General features: G+C 42.0%; 1 protein-coding gene across 1 annotated transcript; it reads left to right on the forward strand.

The window, feature by feature from the left end:
- The first annotated feature begins 520 nt into the window (after positions 1 to 520).
- Positions 521 to 15514, forward strand: itgb2 (integrin, beta 2). The gene is made up of 14 exons (XM_056424318.1): positions 521 to 685; positions 1327 to 1497; positions 3739 to 3980; positions 5020 to 5178; positions 5395 to 5490; positions 5590 to 5679; positions 9287 to 9424; positions 10564 to 10754; positions 11469 to 11701; positions 12391 to 12610; positions 12743 to 12957; positions 14147 to 14313; positions 14983 to 15064; positions 15234 to 15514. The coding sequence occupies exons 1-13, from the start codon at positions 619 to 621 to the stop codon at positions 15046 to 15048; spliced, it is 2055 nt and encodes a 684-aa protein (XP_056280293.1). The 5' UTR covers positions 521 to 618; the 3' UTR covers positions 15049 to 15064; positions 15234 to 15514.
- Positions 15515 to 18723: the final 3209 nt, after the last annotated feature.

Here is an 18723-nt window from a genome sequence, read left to right on the forward strand (position 1 = left end):
ACATATAGACTGCCTTCATTTACTGAAAATACATATTTGTAATTCTAAAAGCTCACCGCACGCGTGTCAAACACCTGAACAAGAAGCCAACGACTGTAGATTGTAAATTGTAGATGTAGATGTAGACTGTAGAAGAAGAAAAAAGGCTCGATCCCATACAGGCTGCCTCTCTGCATGCAGCCGGTGAACCTTGCCCCTGAGTTTGCCAGTGCGTGAAGCAAAAAGTCTTTGCATATCAGCAGAGTGATATTTTGAACATTACACTGAATATATCTTGTGATCCATTATAGTATAGATATTAGTGGAGACATTATTATATGAATATGGCTCTTACTTGAGAATGTACAATTTACAGCTTTCAAATCAATCGTGAAAATGTTTACGTCTTTTAAATATGAACTTATTTCTAATGTTACAACAGTATATATGAACAAAGTTTAGTAAATCTTAAGTATAGAATATATTTCTTCTATACCCCCACAGAATTTCACCAAAGCCGGTGAGCAGGATGCAGTACGCTGTGACACTCAAACTCAGCTGATAAGGAGAGGCTGCAAGAAGGAAGAAATCATCTCCCCACAGAACAAAATAACAATTATCCAGGGAGATTCTCTGTCCATGTCGGTCAACCAACCGGAGCCTGTCCAGCTAAAGCCACAGAAGATTAGTCTGAGACTGCGATCTGGTTAGTGAAATCAGTTAATACTCAACTTTGACTGGAGTAATGCAGTGTTTGCAGTAAAAACAGAGCAGTTACATGTGAGCTCTGTGGCCAGTATCTGGATTTGTGCAGGATTTGTCCATCCAGCCATCTATTTTGATCTGCTTACTAGCACTCGACCCCGAAGATTATCCCTGCAGGTGGTGAGTCCACAGGGTGACTGCTCCATGTTATTTCTTCGGGCTGAGCCCCCATAGGCAAAATCCCGACCACCAGACGCTCACCGGCGAGCTCCCCTCCTGGGTCTGGCTCCGGGAGGGTGCCCCGGTTTCCCTTGTCTGGGCGAGGTAGCTCATTTTTATCAGGGTTTTCTGCACCACTCTTAGTCTGGGCTCTAACCCAAGACCTGTTTGCCTTGCGCGACCCGACCAGGGAGTGATGTCATAGCTCCAAGGATCACTGAGCCACTCCTCCACCACGCCAAGGTGTCGATTTGAGGAGTAAAAAAGTCAGAAATTCCAAAAGCTCGCTTGGTTTTCATGTGTTATATCATCTACCATCGTATTTGATTTAAGAATTGTATAAACTTACTGTCACCGAACGTTATATATGCATACATGAACATGCTAGTATTTGTTGTTTGTGTTTCTCTTCTCTGTTTACAGGGCTTTCTACCACATTCAGTGTTTCCTTCAAGAGAGCTGAGGGTTATCCAGTCGATCTCTACTACCTGATGGACCTGTCTTACTCCATGAAAGATGACTTGAAAAATGTCAAAGAACTGGGAAAAGATCTTTTTGCAACTTTGAATAAAATCACACCACATGCTCAAATAGGTAATGTAATTATAATCTATTTCTGACAACTTAAATCATCTAGAATATTAATACCTATTATTTGAAAATACTTTATCATAAATCAACAACATACAGTGTAATTATCTCTAATAGAAAAAAATGCTTCCTTGATCAGATGGAGCTGTACCAATGCTTCCTCTTCATCTCCTCAAACACATGTTTAGGAAGTGTTGGAGTTTGTTATCATATTTTTTTATAAAGAAGTCATTTAATGTTGAGGATCCAGAATTATAGGGTGCATGGCTGAATCTAAACCCTCCACTCTGCAGAGCAAAGCTTACTTTATGCGAGAAAAACGACGTTGTCACGGCGTGGGGTGCGGAGACTTTGGTTAGATCTGTCTGTCGGGGGCGACCCTTGACATTGCCCTCACAGATGCCTTGTGATTTTTGCTAGGGAAATCTTGTGTCTGTGAGAAAGCGACTGCACCGTAGGCCCTTTCTAGCATCACAACAATTGTGGACCTCCCTTTTTACTCTAACATTGTGGCATCTTTCCCTTCCGGCTCTTGGGTTGAACGTGGCCTTTTAAATTCCTATTGTGATGCCATTTCCGTATTGATATTTCAACGTGTTGGCTGTGAATACTCCACCATTTGAGGTATACATCCAAGTCTGTCGGTGAGGCAATACCAACACAGCAACAAAGAGTGTTAGCCATTCCAAATAACACTCATAGACACTTGGCACCTCCTCCCTCCTTATTGATGCCCGGAGAGCAGGTGAATTTAGTGGATGTCATTTATAGCCAGTGTGTGCTGAGTCCGAGAAGGACACCTGGCAACTACTGCCAGGTTCAAGGCAAGGCCCATTTATTTATAGAGCACATTTCAACAAGTCAATTCAAAGAACCTCACATAAAGCTTTCAGGGACTTTGTTCCAGCTGTGTGGAGCTGAAGAACTGAAACCTGCTTCTCCAGGTTTAGTTCTGACTCTTGCAAACAGAAAGTAGACCAGACCTAGACCACCTGAGGGGTCTGGATGGTTGATAAGGTAGCAGCAGATCACAAATGTATGAAGGCCCAAAACCATTCAGTGCTTTATAAACCAGCAGCAGGGTGTTAAAGTCCATTCTTTGTTGGACAGGAAGCCAGAGCAGAGACCTCAGAACTGAAGTGATGAGATCCACTTTCCTGGTCTTGGTATATTCTTTCGGTGATAGTCGGTTGATTTTATGATTGTGTTGATATGGCTGTTCAGGTTGACGTCTGAATCCGTAATCTATTGTGGTTTTTAGCATCAGCGATTGAAGCTGAGCGCTGACTTTTAATCGTTCCTCCTTGGGACCAAAAACTAATTTAATTGAGGAAAGTTCTGGTAGTAGTTGTCTGGTGAGAGTTTGTCCAGCGTATTATTATGGGCAGTGGAAGATGAGACTTTACTATTAAGATGGACCACAACTTAGCATTGGATTTGACCGCTTCAGGGGAAATGATTGTGACATAGCCCGCAACCCCCAGTGGTGCTGGCTACACAGTAGCTCTCAGAAAATCTTAATGCTGTGCTATACATGTGAGGTAGAAGTACTTGGTTAACTGCAGGATCGGGCAGGCAGCCACAGAGAAGAATTTTAAAAAGTGCATGTTTCCTGAAGGGCACTGTGAAGCTCAAAGTAGACGGATTTTGGGAGTGATAACAGCCTTATTCACGGCTATTCTAAAAAGAGGCGGACCGTCGGCAGAGCTGATGCATGCCAGGTGATGCAGCAGAGGAGCCAGCTAGCTGCAAGCAGTCTGGGACAACATCCATCTGTCACTCAAAGCAGCTACGCACAGAATTATGACTCATTTTAAACCTTAACTTCATTTTAACGGGATTGAAAACCTACCGTTTTCTGCTAGGCTGTAAACATGTTTATTTATGCGGTGAGGTCTGGTATTGACTCAAGGCATTTTCTAAATTTGGGAACCAGCTTTATGTGGTCATTTGTGAAAATGCAGTTTTTGACTTCCTCGTTGGCTTCATTTTTAAGGGGCTACAGTACACAAATCCACAACCAATAGCTTATCAGCCTTTTATTGAAGTTGTGTATTACAAGCATAAATACATGCTGGCAGTTCAATTCAGTGTGGTTACAGATGCTTTTTGGGATGTACTTAAAATACACACACATATACATGTTTGTATTTATGTTCTTCTTAATGCAATGGTCTGAAATGTTTGATAACCCTGTGCTACCTTTGTAAGGAAAAACAATAATTGCCATTTCTATAACTCCAGGGTTTGGTACCTTTGTGGATAAGACCGTCCTTCCTTACACCAACATTAACAAGGAGAAACTGTTGAAGCCATGTGATGAGAACGACCAGCAGTGCCAGGCCGCCTTTGGCTACAGGCATGTGCTTAGCATGACACCGATGGAAGATGAGTTCAAGAAGAAAGTGACGGAGCAGTTCATTTCTGGGAACTTGGACTCTCCAGAAGGCAGTCTTGATGCCATGATGCAGGCTGCCGTGTGTGGGGTAAGGACTCTAATAAATAACTACAGGGTGTAGTTTATTAGAAAACAAATTAAACCTTCTGTTTTGGCACCTTTAAGTTGCAGTACCACACAAACTGTGCCTTTTAACGGGCTGTATACACTTGAACCACGGCTGCTGTGGGACCAAACACCAGGCCAGCATATTTCATCGTCTGTAAGGGTTACAGGTACTGGAACCCAAAAGCACGACCCAAAAATAGGAATGCAGGTGGAGGCTCTTTACTTAGTGATTCAGGCAGGGTCAAAACCGGGTGGTCCGTCAAACAAGGCATCAAATCCAAAAAGGGGCAGGAAACAAATCTCAAGTCGGGTCAACAGGCAAACAGGGTCGTAACGGGCAGATCAGAATTAGTATTTAGGAATTCGCTCGAGAGTTTGGCAACGACACACAAGACAACCTAGCAGAGGACAAGTGGAAGTGAGGGAATTAAATAGTGAGGGACTAATGAGGGGATGGGCTGCAGGTGAGACAGGCGTGAGGACCAGGTGAAGGGAATAAGACAATCAGGTGAGGATGCCAGGATCTGGAATGACAGGAGAGTTAATTAAGCATGCAGGCAGGAAGAATATAACTATGATGGTGGGGAAATCGTGACATCATCAAGACGTAGCAATATTTGTTCTGTGCTCTGTCAGCTTTTGGTGAAAGGAAAGTTTCCTTTTTGTCTGTAACAAAATTAGATTGTTTGTTCTGTTAAAATGACTTAACCAACCAAACGTTCTAGTAGCCTTTTAAACATAACCCGAGCCACACAATGCCTGCATAGTGTCATATTCTATAGATACAGACACTGAAACTGTAGTAATGTTGCTGGTATGATGTCAATACACGGTCAGCAGTTTAAAAAAGAAAATCAGGAATAGTACCTGTTGAAACTTAAAACATGTTGTGCTCAAGCTGTTTTTTACAAAATGCAGCAGAGTATTACAAAATGGGGGTTATTACATTACAAAATGATAATGTGTAACTTTGCGTCAAGTTTTTGTCCAAAGAATCCCTAAGACATATTGTTGCTTAGGACAAAATCGGTTGGAGGAACAGCAGCACTCGTCTGCTGGTGCTGACCACGGATGCTGGATTCCACATGGCCGGGGACGGGAAACTAGCCGGCATCCTGGAACCTAACGATAAACAGTGTTACATGGAGAACAACCTTTACAGCAAGAGCACTGACATGGTATGTATGAAGTAACATTAAGGAATGGAAGGGTTCATTGGCATGTCATCAGAACAGTTTGAACTAGAAAGGTACAGATCCCAACCAGGTGTGTCTGCAATGACCACGGTACGATTTGATTGAATGAATACGAGCCTCTTTTATTTAGAGGTTGTAATATGTGTACCATGGACATTAAGTGTACAGTTTAACTGATGTATCTCATGTTATGTTTAGGACTACCCGTCTGTTGGACAACTAGCTATGCAGTTGGAAGAAAACAATATTCAGCCAATATTTGCAGTGACAAAAAATGTAGAAATTGTGTATAAGGTAAATTGACTTTTTATTTCTGTACACTGTTTTATTTATTCACACATATTTTTCACTTTCATGGATTTTACATTTGACTTGTTTTTTTTTTAATCCCAGCAACTTTCTAGAATGATTCCAAAATCAGAGGTGGGAGTTCTGTTATCAGATTCAACAAATGTTGTTCAACTGATTGAGAGCGCCTACAATGTAAGTTGTTAATTTGTGACTCAAACATTTTGATACGTTTCTCCCTTTGTGTGTGTGTCACTGCCCTTTGCGACCAATATATATATATTTATTTTTAAATATATACATGTATATAAACATATTCATACATATATTAAGAAAGAATATATGTATACAAAATGAATGTATATGTATTTATTAGGGCTGTCAATCGATTAAAAAAATTAACTAATTAATCGCACATTTTGAAATTCATTAATCGCGATTAAAAGTTTTTCTTTTCTTTTTAAAGACAAAACTCCACACAGAGCTGTGTTTTCAAAGAGGCTCCTACCTATAAAGTGCCAGCGAGGTATTTAATATTGTGGATGATAAATTGTTTCTTCAGTGAAACATCCAGATTAGTACAAAAAAGTATATTGAGACCCCATTGGTCCTGTCATCTTTAACATTGAACAGCAGCAGAACCAGTGGCCTTGGTAACTGACTGACATTCAAATGTGTCACGTTAACCCTCTGGAGGCTGGGGGCATGTTCTCCATTTTACCAAAAAATGTTAATTGACCTTTTAAAGGTGTTTTAATGTGACACATACCCACGTGTTCTACATCAAACATTCCAGAACAATCTCAGCTCTATATATGAGCAGTGGTGTATAAAGTACCCAAAAGTCATACTTGAGTAAAAGTAAAGATACTTGACTGGAAAATTACTCAAGTAAAAGTAAGTCACCTATGAGAATACTACTTGAGTAAAAGTATTAAAGTATCTGATTTTTTTTGTACTTAAGTATCAAAAGTAATTTTCTGATATTAAATGTACTTAAGTATTGAAAGTAAAAGTAAAAGTAAATGCTGTTAATAAAAAAAACAAAGGGTCAGAATTTTGAGAATTATGAAGTTTATTTGTTTGGGTGCTGTGGCCGCCATGAACAAGGAGTATGAGCTAGGATGAACTTAGCAATATATGAATACTATGAAATTACTAAAATATAAAAACACGATTAACACAGAAAAAAGCAGAACCAAAAGTAACAACCAGAATCATCACTTTAAAGTGAAAAATGTATTGTTCATCTTCAAAAGAAGTTGATTTTCAAAATGGACAGATGTCAGTGTCGCTCTTCTGGGGCTGAAGACGAGTCATGCGATGCTGAAGAGCCGTTCACCTGGTGCAGGTAGAGTGTGTCTAGCTTCACAGGCCCTGATGGTGCAGGTAGAGTGTGTCTAGCTTCACAGGCCCTGATGGTGCAGGTAGAGTGTGTCTAGCTTCACAGGCCCTGATGCAGGTAGAGTGTGTCTAGCTTCACAGGCCCTGATGGTGCAGGTAGAGTGTGTCTAGCTTCACAGGCCCTGGTGCAGGTAGAGTGTGTCTAGCTTCACAGGCCCTGATGGTGCAGGTAGAGTGTGTCTGGCTTCACAGGCCCTGATGGTGCAGGTAGAGTGTGTCTAGCTTCACAGGCCCTGATGCAGGTAGAGTGTCTAGCTTCACAGGCCCTGATGCAGGTAGAGTGTGTCTAGCTTCACAGGCCCTGGTGCAGGTAGAGTGTGTCTAGCTTCACAGGCCCTGATGCAGGTAGAGTGTGTCTAGCTTCACAGACAGCCTGCACACAGTTGGGAAGCATTTCAGCAAGTCAACGTGATCCACGTCTCCACCCAGCTGTTTGCTGCTGTCACGGGCTTGAGATGACATAGAAGAAGTCCTCTTCATCAGATGAACTGGACCTGGTGGCATCACATAGCTGCAGGGAGGGTTCTTCCATGTGCTGCTTGATGTGGTCCATTCCTGAAATAAAGTGAGAGTATTACAGACATGATAGAATTAATAACACTTCCTAACATGTCATGACCCCAACCTAAAGTTTTGTACAAAATAGTTTGTTTTAATTTGAAGTTTATACATTTAGTTTCATGCACTGTCCGTGCTTCCAGAGTTGATTTGTGAATATGTACTTGTATCTCTGTAGTTAAACACAACAACAGTCCCAAATCAATATCGTCGCCATTACTGGACCGTCACTCTTATAATATTAATACAAATAATTATAATAATGCTGTAATGATTAGAATTATATTATAGCTAAGACGACTCAAATCAACAAATTATCACAACTGTCAACACTTCTTCAGCTCATTAACTCGCTAGAGATCCGTCTACTCCACTCACGCTAATTGTCTCATTTAATTGACGATAGCTAGCGAACGTTAGCCTAACGTACAACATGCGGAGGACAATCAGACACCTGCCTCCCCCCCTCCTGCCAAAGATATATCGTACTCCAATCCTGAGGATAACGCTGCTAGATATCTTAACAGGTTTATGATGACTAAACATTAACGTTGTGGCTCATGGGATTAATCTTAATTTACCTCAATGTGTTTCCTGAGGTTGGTGAGTTGTTGAAGGCCATATCTCTGTAGCTTTCGGTCGGCATAAGAGGCACTTCATCCGGTAGGAAGAAACTTTCACTCCGACAAAAGAAAAGAGTTCGCCCAAATATGGCCACGGACGTTGATCTTGGTCCCCGTGATTGTTCGAGTAGCTTCCATTGCTGCTCCGCATGAAATGAGTCGTATCTGTAGCCGCTCGCTCGCTAGCATCCTGGGCATCACTGGGAAGAGAAAACACGCGGCAAGGACCACTGATCCCCAACCTGGTGCTCGTGCTGCGTTCAGGTGCGCTGCGTTCAGGTGCGCTGCACAACAGTCCCCGATGTTTCTCATGATTATTTTTTTCCGTAGTAACGAGTAACGATACTGTTTCAGGGGAAATGTATCGGAGTAAAAGTACAAGTTTTCATTGCAAAATGTAGTGAAGTAAAAGTAAAAGTAAACAGAAATATAAGTAGTAAAATAAAGTACAGATACCCAAAAAAACTACTTAAGTAAAGTAGCGAAGTACTTCTACTTCGTTACTATACACCACTGTATATGAGGCACATTATCCTCGCGCCGTGCTCTCTGTTCTCTGACTGACAGGCTGAGAATGAGGCTCACCTGTGAGGTGGGAGGTCCTTGTGATTTACTGAGTGTTCATTGGTTGTTTTTTTCGCAAAATGTTGGCAGACAAACGGATTGACAAATCACAGTGAAGGTTTCGTGTGACGAGTTCTTTCCGCGCCGCGTCACCCGACACGTCGCCCCTCTGTTTCTCTGTGTATCAGAGGGGGAGACGGGAGGAAGGAGCGCAGGAGGAAACCTGACTGATTCATCCACGAGTTTAAATTGATATCTGCTCCTTATTTTCGCGGAGAAATAATTGTTTTAAAAACGGAAACAGTGTAAAAACTTCAACGAACACCGGAAGTAAACAAAGTTGCGTTAATTGCGTTCAAATATTTTACTGCGTTAACGCGGCCAAATTAATCGCATAGATTAACGCGTTAACGCTGACAGCCCTAGTATTTATATATATTTATTTATATACATTTATATGAATATATATATATTTTAAAAATATATATATACATTTTTGTACATATATATATATGTAAAATATATATATTGGTCGCAAGGGGAAGTTGTATATATATATAATTTTTATAGATATTTTTATATATATATATATATTTTTAAAAATTGTATTTTAGATTTGTATCTCACAACACTCATTTGTTAATCCCTGACAGAGATTGTCCTCCAAAGTCACTTTGACCCATGATAATCTGCCTGATAATGTACGAGTGGTCTACACCCCTAAGTGTGACCATGCAGGACCACCAGGGGACAGCGAAGGGGTCTGTGACCATGTGCGAGTAGGAGAGGAGGTCAGTTCTCTTTCTAGTTGTACATGTGCTTTTCATGGGGATGTTCATACATCAAGTGCATGTAGTTCTTGTTCCATCAATGTCATTGGCCGGTTCCCAGCTCTTTGACTCCGCCTACTGCTCCGAGTACCAGTTGATTCCTTCAATTCACATTTAAAAAAGTGCAGAGACCGAAGAGTAATGGTGTGTTTACACCGGACGCGTCGAAATTTCGACGCGCGTCGAGATTACATGCAAAGGCAATGCACAGCTGCGTAGAAGCTGCGTAGAAGCTGCGTAGCTGCGTATTTTCCAGCGAGCAGCGCGTCAGACGCGTTTGAAGCAACACGAACAGAGGGTTTGCCGCGGGGCGAACAGAGCGAACATAGCGAACAGACGCAGCTCGTCGACGCGCGAGTTGAAATTTCCAAACTCCGGCAGCAAAAACGCCTGAGTCATAGTTGCGTCAGCCAATCAGCGTTGAGCAGCTCCGCTCGTCATCGTCCTGCCGGTTTAGAAAACTGCCACTCACCGGAGACAGATGGACAGGCGCTCAGCAGCGGAGATTGAACGCCTGTAGTTGGTGTCCACCCGAGAGATCCTGGCACCGAGCCGAGCCAACAGATCATCAAACTGGCTAACGTTTAGCCTGAAGTAGCGCTGGAAGCGGCCGTCATCCAGACGCAGTTCCTGGAGGAGCCGGTGAAATTCACCGAGCTGTCTGCGTTTACGGATGTTACGATGCTTTTCGGCCTTCCACAACAAGTATAACGCAATTCCTTCCATGGTCGATGGCGAAAAAAGAAGGGAGAAAAAGAAAACTCTTTTTAACGTAAAGAAGCGGGAGCGATAAGCCACGCCCCGACGCGTCTGGTCTGAACACACTTTTTTTCGACGCGCGTCGAGACTGCTGCGTCAGACGCGTCGAGAATTTTTTCGACGTGTCCGGTGTGAACACTTACGACGCTACTAAATACATTGATGCTGCTATCGTGGCTCAAAGTCAGCAGAGTGGGCCAGAGATCTGGACCCAGGCAAACCGCTCTGGGGTTCAGACTCTGTCACAGCTGCTTTTTCCGTGTTGTCTCAGTGCTTCATATATTTTTTGTAATGCTGTAGTAAATGTACTCTGACTCTTCAACCCTAACTGCCCTCTCCAGATTTCATTTGATGTCACAGTGACGGCGACCTCGTGCAATGAGGACCAGTCTTTCACGATCAGACCACTGGGCATCAAAGACACACTGACAGTGACTCTATCGACCAACTGTGAGTGTCAGTGTGTTGACCCAGCGATCAGGAGCCACCCACACTGCACCGGCAAGGGACAAGTCAGCTGTGGCATATGCAGGTAAGTGTTACAGCGCTTACACATGACTGTCAGTGAGCTGGCAGGCATTACTGCCATGGCCCTGCTGATGCCCCCCCCCCCTCCTCCTCTCTACTTTTATTTGTTTCGTGGTTTGTGGAGGTCTGGATCGTGGTCCATGTCTACCACTAGTTATTTATAATTTCAGTCATATTCATTGAATGTTTATGTAACTCTGTAACTCTGGTCACATGACATCTATTCTTCTGTCCATCCTGGAGAGTGGTCCTCCTCTGTTGCTCTCCCGAAGGGTTCTGACCTTTTTTTACCTGTGAAAGGGTTTTTTCTATTTCTTGGGAGTTGTTCCTGATTCGATGCGAGGCCAAAGGTCAGGGATGTCGTATGTGTACAGGTTGTAAAGGCCACTGAGGGGTGTTTGTAATTTCTGATATCGGGATAGACAAAATAAACTGAATTGAATTGTAATTACATGAAGTATGACACACTGAAAGTAGTACATTTTTAGTGCAGTTTTTGGTCCACACACAAAAAAGTGAACATCAGCTTTTGGTTCAGACATGTAAAATGACATATAATTATATATTTTTCTGATAATCAAACTCTGTCAGGAGCAAAGAAGCTTTGCATAGCTTAATATTAATGCATTAATTAATGTTGGAAATACTTATTGTTAAAATGTAAATGTGTCTACGCTAACTGTAGTTGCGTCGTTCTTTCTGACATGTCCTGATGCAGCTGCAGTGAAGGCTTCATCGGTCAGTTCTGCGAGTGCTCCATCGGCGATAAAGACGAGCGGACCTTACGAGCATCCTGCCAGAGGCAGAATGGCACCGAGTGCGAGGGCCGAGGAGACTGCGTCTGCGGCCGGTGCAATTGCCACACCACGGAGAGTGGGAGCAGCTACTATGGCGAATTCTGCGAATGTGACCACGAACACTGTGAAAAGTTCATGAATAAACTTTGTGGAGGTAGAGTTTCTGATCTATAACTTTCTAATAACTTTTTCCATTGTAGTTGAACAAATACAGATACAAGACACATCCTGAATCCTTTAAGGGGGGTCGGGTGGGAGGAGAGGATTATAAATGACAGAAGATAAAGAAAGACAGAAGATGGGTGACATGCCCCTGATATTTGTTAAAACATACACACATAAAATAATATTTTTTAAGGAACCGAGATATGCTGTGAGAGGGACATTTTACAGTGCAAAGACAAACAGTTATTTACATTATTAATCATAATGTAAATCCTGCAGGCTCTCAGTTCTCTCACTTCATTGAGTGAGTTTCTGCTTTCTGGATGGCAAAGTTTTAATAAATGCATCACCATATGGAAGAGAAGGAAAAGGGAATGCCACAGTTGTATATTGATTTGGAGTCTGTTATATTATATTTATAGACATTACACAGTGGACACGGTAGTAAACTGCATTTGGCTTTATGGATTTATCATCGATTGAAGAGATTTATAGAAACTAGGGCATAGTGTTTATAGTTCAATGTTATATTTCACTAGACTGTCGTATCATTTGTGATAAGTCTTTAGTTATGTTGTGATGTTTATTTGATGATGCTTTGTTCAGATCCATTGCTCAGAGGAAGTGCAGGATTTGTATAGCGCTCTCATTCCCCTTTCTGTTCCTCACCACTTGTAGGGAAGGGCAAGTGCAACTGTGGTGAATGTAAGTGCAATGGCGGCTACGAGGGCTCCGCCTGTCAGTGCCAGGTGTCTGAGGAGGGCTGCCGGACCCTGAACAACACAGTGTGCTATGGCAGAGGCGCCTGCAAGTGCAACCGCTGTGAGTGCAGAGAAGGATACCAGAACCCCCGGTGCCAGACATGCCTCGGCTGCACCGACCCGTGCCAGACCAAACTGTAAGAAGTCCAAACATCTACTGTTATGTTATTATTGAAGGTTTCTCACCAAATTACAAAAATGACTGATAAATCAACAAAGTAGCACCACCACTGACCTGTCTTAACTGTTGCTATGCACCTTGTCTTCAGGAACTGCATTGAATGCCTTGGCTTTCAATCAGGTCCCTTTAAAAAGAACTGCAGTGAGGCTTGCAGCACTAGTATTTATCATGAGATGGTGGATCAGTCCACCATACAAAGCAAGAGGTGCCAGCAAAAGGACTCGGACGGCTGCTGGATCAAATTTAATCTGCACCAGTTGGTCGGAGAGGATAACTACAAGGCTGAAATTCTGAAACAGAGAGGTAAGCTGTTGATGAAACACTGAAAGCTCTTCAGAGCTGTCAAACTCTTACCTTTATGAACAATGTCTGTTTCATTGAAGTTTTAGTGGTTTTGCTATTTGGAACCATTAAACCTGACATTAGGGCTGTAGGCTACTTAAGCAGGTATGAGGTTGATCGCGTTCATGCATGCTAACATTTACTAATTACAGGCGGAAGGAAGCCTCTGGTTCTGAACAGTAAAGCCAATGCTGTAGTGGCTACATTTTTAGGGGGCGACTCCTCTGGTTGTATAGAAGTATATGCTTTATGTGTTAAAGCTGCATTCTCTCTAATGACCACCAGGGGGTTACTCGTCTGGTTGTATGGAAGTATATGCTTTTGTTTTATATTTAATTTTTTATTCTTGTGTGTTTAGTTTATTGGTGCTGCTACTGTTACGACAAATTTCCCCTTGGGGATTAATAAAGTATATATCTATCTATCTATCTTCATCTGTTAAAGCTACATTATGTCTCCTGACCACCAGGGGGCGACTTCTCTGGTTGTATAGAAGTCTATATACATGTCTACTTATCTCTTTATTTATTCCCTCAGTAAACATGGTAAACATGAGTTTATGTCTCAATCTCTAGTTTTCAAGTCTTCTTCTATACAGCGTGATGTTCATTTAGTACATTATGGTCATTTAGAGTCAGATGGCGGGGCTACAATGTGATTGATAGGTTGCTACCAGAGCCATAGAGAGCATCTCTGTCAGTCCAAATGTTGTCGCTTACATTCAATAGTTATAAAAAGTTAAGATAGCGACGGACAAAATGTTGAACTCAAGGCTTCCAACTGGCTGTCCACAAACCAGTGGGCGGCGTCACAGTAATTACGCCCACTCTACATATTCAGTGTATGATTAATTGGAACTAAACACAAAGAACAGCTGAGGCTGATGGGAAGTATGGGCACAGTAGAATGTTGACCTGATGATGGCGTAGATGACAGGTTGGAGGATTGTTTGAACCAAATTGCTCAGCACCTTGTTTCTGTGGACCAGTAGTCTGATAGACCGGCAGACTGAAGTTGCTATTGCGAGATCCGCACCACAAGCGTACATACCAATTAAACATACACCTTTGTCTTTTTCATTCTTTTTTTTTTCATAGCAAAGCATGTTGGATAGGAGTAAAACTTTGGGTTTTCATCCCTCTTCCTCCAGACTGTCCAGAACCACCGAGCGTCACAGCGATCATCGGAGGCTCCCTTGCGTCTGTGGCTCTCATCGGCATCTTGTTGCTGATGTTGATCAAACTACTCATCTACATGAAGGACCTCAAAGAGTTCAGGAAATTTGAAAATGAAAAGAAGAAATCCAAGTGGGCAGAGGTGAGATGAACTTATTTCGATGTTATTTTTTTCCTATCACTGCCAAGAAAAATTTGAAATAATCACAAGAACTTTTCATTCAACTAAAAGCAAGACACTGAAGTCCCAGTTTCTCCCCGGCCACTTCACATTCCACACACAATGATCTAGTAGAACATCTTTACTATTAGATGTTAGGTTAAAGTAGAACAAGACGCTCGTCAATGGTTGGACCAGACTGACAGCTAAAAGAGACAAAGATCCTGAGCAACGGTTGAATAAGAAGAGAAGACATCAGCAGTCTTTTGTAAAAGAAACTGGAAGCTTTGATTTAAATGAAGTGTCAAGAGTTTCAGAAGCAGCCTCAAGCAATCTGGAATAAACTTGAGCAAAGCTCTTCAGGCTTATGATGGAAATAGAAAGTTAGCCTCGTAGGGTTAGCACTGTTGAAACATCAGCTGAACTAATCAGTTTAAACCTCTTCAATCAATATTTAGAGTTCATCAATGAAACTAATTCAACATCAACATGTTGCTCAACTGTCATCATTTAATTAAGATTGAAGAAGACCATCAATGTAACAGCCGATACTGGTTCATTTGGATGTCAATGGAACTCAACAGCAAACTAAATAAAACCATGATGAAGATTCATGAAAATAAAGTAATCCTTGTGATTTCTGTGTTGCAGGCCGACAACCCCCTTTTCCAGACTGCCACCACCACTGTGGCCAACCCAATCTTCACTGGAGAATAAGGACTATTGCTGAATGGTTGTCATTTGTTTATTTACTATTCCCCAAAAAAAGTTTATTTTTGCTCATTGCTTATTACATGTGAAATATTGTAATATGTGTTGCTCATAATATATACAGTAGGACAGAGAATTCGCCGATTGTAATGATGTGTAAAGTTTATACTTCTGCAAAAATGCTTCTGCAGAGCTGCACAGATGGTCTGTTAAGCAGCATCGAGCTGAGGAGACCACCGGAGGAGGAACCTGGCTTTACATACACTGGATCCACCATTTGAGGGCAGTAGCTCAGTCACAGGGACTTGGTTTAGACTGGTAGAAAGGTACCAGTCTGCTTCTCGGGCACTGCCGTGGTACTCTTGAGCAAGGCACTGTATTGTGACTGTCCACGCCACCTAATGTTCAGATACATTTTATTTCACTGCGTGTGGTGTACAATACAATGTGTGACAATAAAAGTTGAAAGATGTTTCTCTGTTGATGAGTCCTCTGAAATCAGGCTGGGAAAGACTTTCAGGCAGTAGTCTACAGGTTCAAAGTGTTTTTGAGATTTTTTTCTAACAATAAACACAAAAACATAAACCAGACTATCATATTAAATGTTATTTATTTGTGATTATTTATAGTTAATACTTTTTTAAACAACTATTACAAATTATAACTTTTTGTTATAAATCAAAATTATATTTATGGATTTTGTGTGTGTACCTTAGTACATGCAAAACAGATGGAACCCACAAAACACAGAACAAAATGCGATTAAATTATCAGATTATAGGGGCATTTTGTGCCCCTCTCCTAGTGATATCAGGGGGAAAATTATATTTCTTGGGGGCAGTTTTGCCATTTGCCCTGGTGTATTTCTGACGCTGTCTGAAATGTGTCTGAAATCCCACTGGAGTTTGAAGAATTGACAAATTCTGTTTATTTCAAATGTTTGATAAGCTAAGTGAATTTTATAGCTGCAGCTTCAAGTTTTTAGTCAGATATATTGACGAAATGCTTTGTATTTTTTCAAATGTCCTACTGCTGTAGCTTAAAGTATCAGCACATTGTGGAATCATATTGTCTATCCTGTCACAGTTCAGTTTCCCTTTTCTTATTTCCTGACACTATCCCTCACCCACCTGTTAGTCACAATTCAATTCAGTTTATTTGTATAGCCCATTTGAACAAATTACTAATTTGTCTCAGAGTGCTTTACAATCTGTACATACAGACATCCCTGACCTTTGACCTCACATCGGATGAGGAACAACTCCCAAATAACCCTTCACGGGGGAAAAAAGGGAAGAAACCTTCAGGAGAGAAACAGAGGAGGATCCCTCTCCAGGATGGACAGGTGCAATAGATGTCATGTGTACAGAAGGAATCATTACACACAAATTAAAACACAGTAACAACACAATCAATGAATATGACAGAGTGTATGAATAGTTGGTAGTATATATGGCAGTATATGGCATATTCCACGATCGAGACCTCCACGATCCATCAGGCAGATGGAGGTAGAGAGGAGGAGTGGGCGGAGTCTCAGCAGGACCATGGCATAGTTGGTATTAGGCATATTCCACGATCCAGACCTCGATGATCCATCAGGCAGATAGGATCTATGGACCCTATGAGACGTGAAGTCAAAAGGACTCCGGGGAGGAAGCGGAGTTAGTCATGTGCAATAGGGAGATGACAATTCATCCATAAGGATAGAGAAAAGAGGAGATAGGTGCTCAGTGTATCCTAAACGTCCCCCAGCAGCCTATAATATATATATATTTACTTCGAGACTGGATTACTGCAACTCCTTATTATCAGGCTGCTCTAATAAGTCTCTTAGGTCCCTCCAGTTGATCCAGAATGCTGCAGCTCGTGTTCTCACTAAAACTAAGAAAAGAGATCACATCACTCCTGCACTAGCTGCTCTGCACTGGCTACCCATAAAATCAAGAATCACTTTTAAAATTCTTCTCTTAACCTACAAAGCCTTGATTGGTGATGCACCATCATATCTTAAGGAGCTTGTAGTACCATATTGCCCCACTAGAGAGCTACGCTCACTAAATGCGGGACTACTTGTAGTTCCTAGAGTCTTAACAAGTAGAATGGGAGCCAGAGCCTTTAGTTATCAAGCTCCTCTTCTATGGAACCAGCTTCCACCTTCAGTCCGGGAGGCAGACACAGTCACCTCGTTTAAGAGTAGACTGAAGACTTTCCTCTTTGACAGAGCTTATAGTTAGGGCTGAATCAGGTTCACCTGGTCCAGGACCTTGATATGCTGCTATAGGCTTATAGCTACCGGGGGACGTTTTAGGATGCACTGAGTACCTATCTCCTCTTTTTTTCTCTCCTTAAGGATGAATTTTCATCTCTCAATCACACGTTACTAACTCTGCTTTCTCCCCGGAGTCCTTTTGACTTCACGTCTCATGGGGTCATCGGACCCTATGAGACGGCATAGATCCTATCTGCCTGATGGATCATCGAGGTCTGGGTCGTGGAATTCCTGCTCCTGACTACGCCACTGTCCTGTTGAGACTCCGCCCACTGTTGAGACTCCGCCCACTCCTCCTCTCTACCGCCATCTGCCTGAAGGATCATGGAGGTCTCCATCGTGGAATATGCCTACTATGAACTATTCATACACTCTGTCACATTCATTGAATGTATTTAAACTCTAAATATGTCCTTCTGTACACATGACATCTATTGCACCTGTCCATCCTGGAGAGGGATCCTCCTCTGTTGCTCTCCTGAAGGTTTCTTCCCTTTTTTTCCCCCTGAAGGGTTATTTAGGAGTTTTTCCTGGTCCGATGCGAGGTTTTGGGGCAGGGATGTCTATGTGTACAGATTGTAAAGCACTCCGAGACAAATGTGTAATTTGTGAAATTGGGCTATACAAATAAACTGAATTGAATTGAATTGAATAAGCCTATAGCAGCATATCCAGGGGCTGGACCAGGGCAAACCCGATTCATCCCTAACTATAAGCTCTATCAAAGAGGAAAGTCTTTAGTCTAAATGAGGTGACTGTGTCTGCCTCCAGGACTGAAGGTGGAAGCTGGTTCCATAAAAGAGGAGCTTGATAACTGAAGGCTCTGGCTCCATCCTACTTTTTATGACTCTAGGAACTACAAGTAGTCCCGCATTTAGTGAGGCAACTCTCTAGTGGGGCAATATGGTACTACAAGCTCCTTAAGATATGATGGAGCGTCACCACTCAAGGCTTTGTAGGGGAGGAGAAGAACTTTAAATGTGATTCTTGATATTACAGGGAGCCAGTGCAGAGCAGCTAGTGCAGGAGTGATGTGATTTATTTTCTTAGTTTTAGTGAGAACACGAGCTGCAGCATTCTGGATCAACTGGAGGGACCTAAGAGACTTATTAGAGCAGCCTGATAATAAGGAGTTGCAGTAATCCAGTCTAGAAGTAAAGAACGCGTGAACCAATTTTTCTGCATCTTTTTGAGACAAGATGTGCCTGATTTTTGAAATATTACGTAGATGAAAAATGCAGTCCTTGAGATTTGCTTTACGTGGGAGTTAAAGGACAAGTCCCGATCAAAGATCACGCCGAGATTCTTTAGTGGTGTTGGATGCTAGAGCAATGCCATCTACAGAAACCACATCACCAGATAATTGATCTCTGAGGTGCTCAGGGCCGAGTAAAATTACTTCGGTTTTG

This window comes from Pseudoliparis swirei, chromosome 2 (genome assembly GCF_029220125.1).
Source record: "Pseudoliparis swirei isolate HS2019 ecotype Mariana Trench chromosome 2, NWPU_hadal_v1, whole genome shotgun sequence".
Taxonomy (NCBI): Eukaryota; Metazoa; Chordata; class Actinopteri; order Perciformes; family Liparidae; genus Pseudoliparis; species Pseudoliparis swirei.

Bases quoted from the DNA above. Each gene is read 5' to 3' on its own strand.
- itgb2 (XM_056424318.1), top strand. From the start codon at position 619: ATGTCGGTCAACCAACCGGAGCCTGTCCAGCTAAAGCCACAGAAGATT. The intron at 686-1,326 runs GTTAGTGAAATC...CTCTGTTTACAG, and splicing joins TAGTCTGAGACTGCGATCTG to GGCTTTCTACCACATTCAGT. The intron at 9,425-10,563 runs GTCAGTTCTCTT...TGCCCTCTCCAG, and splicing joins ATGTGCGAGTAGGAGAGGAG to ATTTCATTTGATGTCACAGT.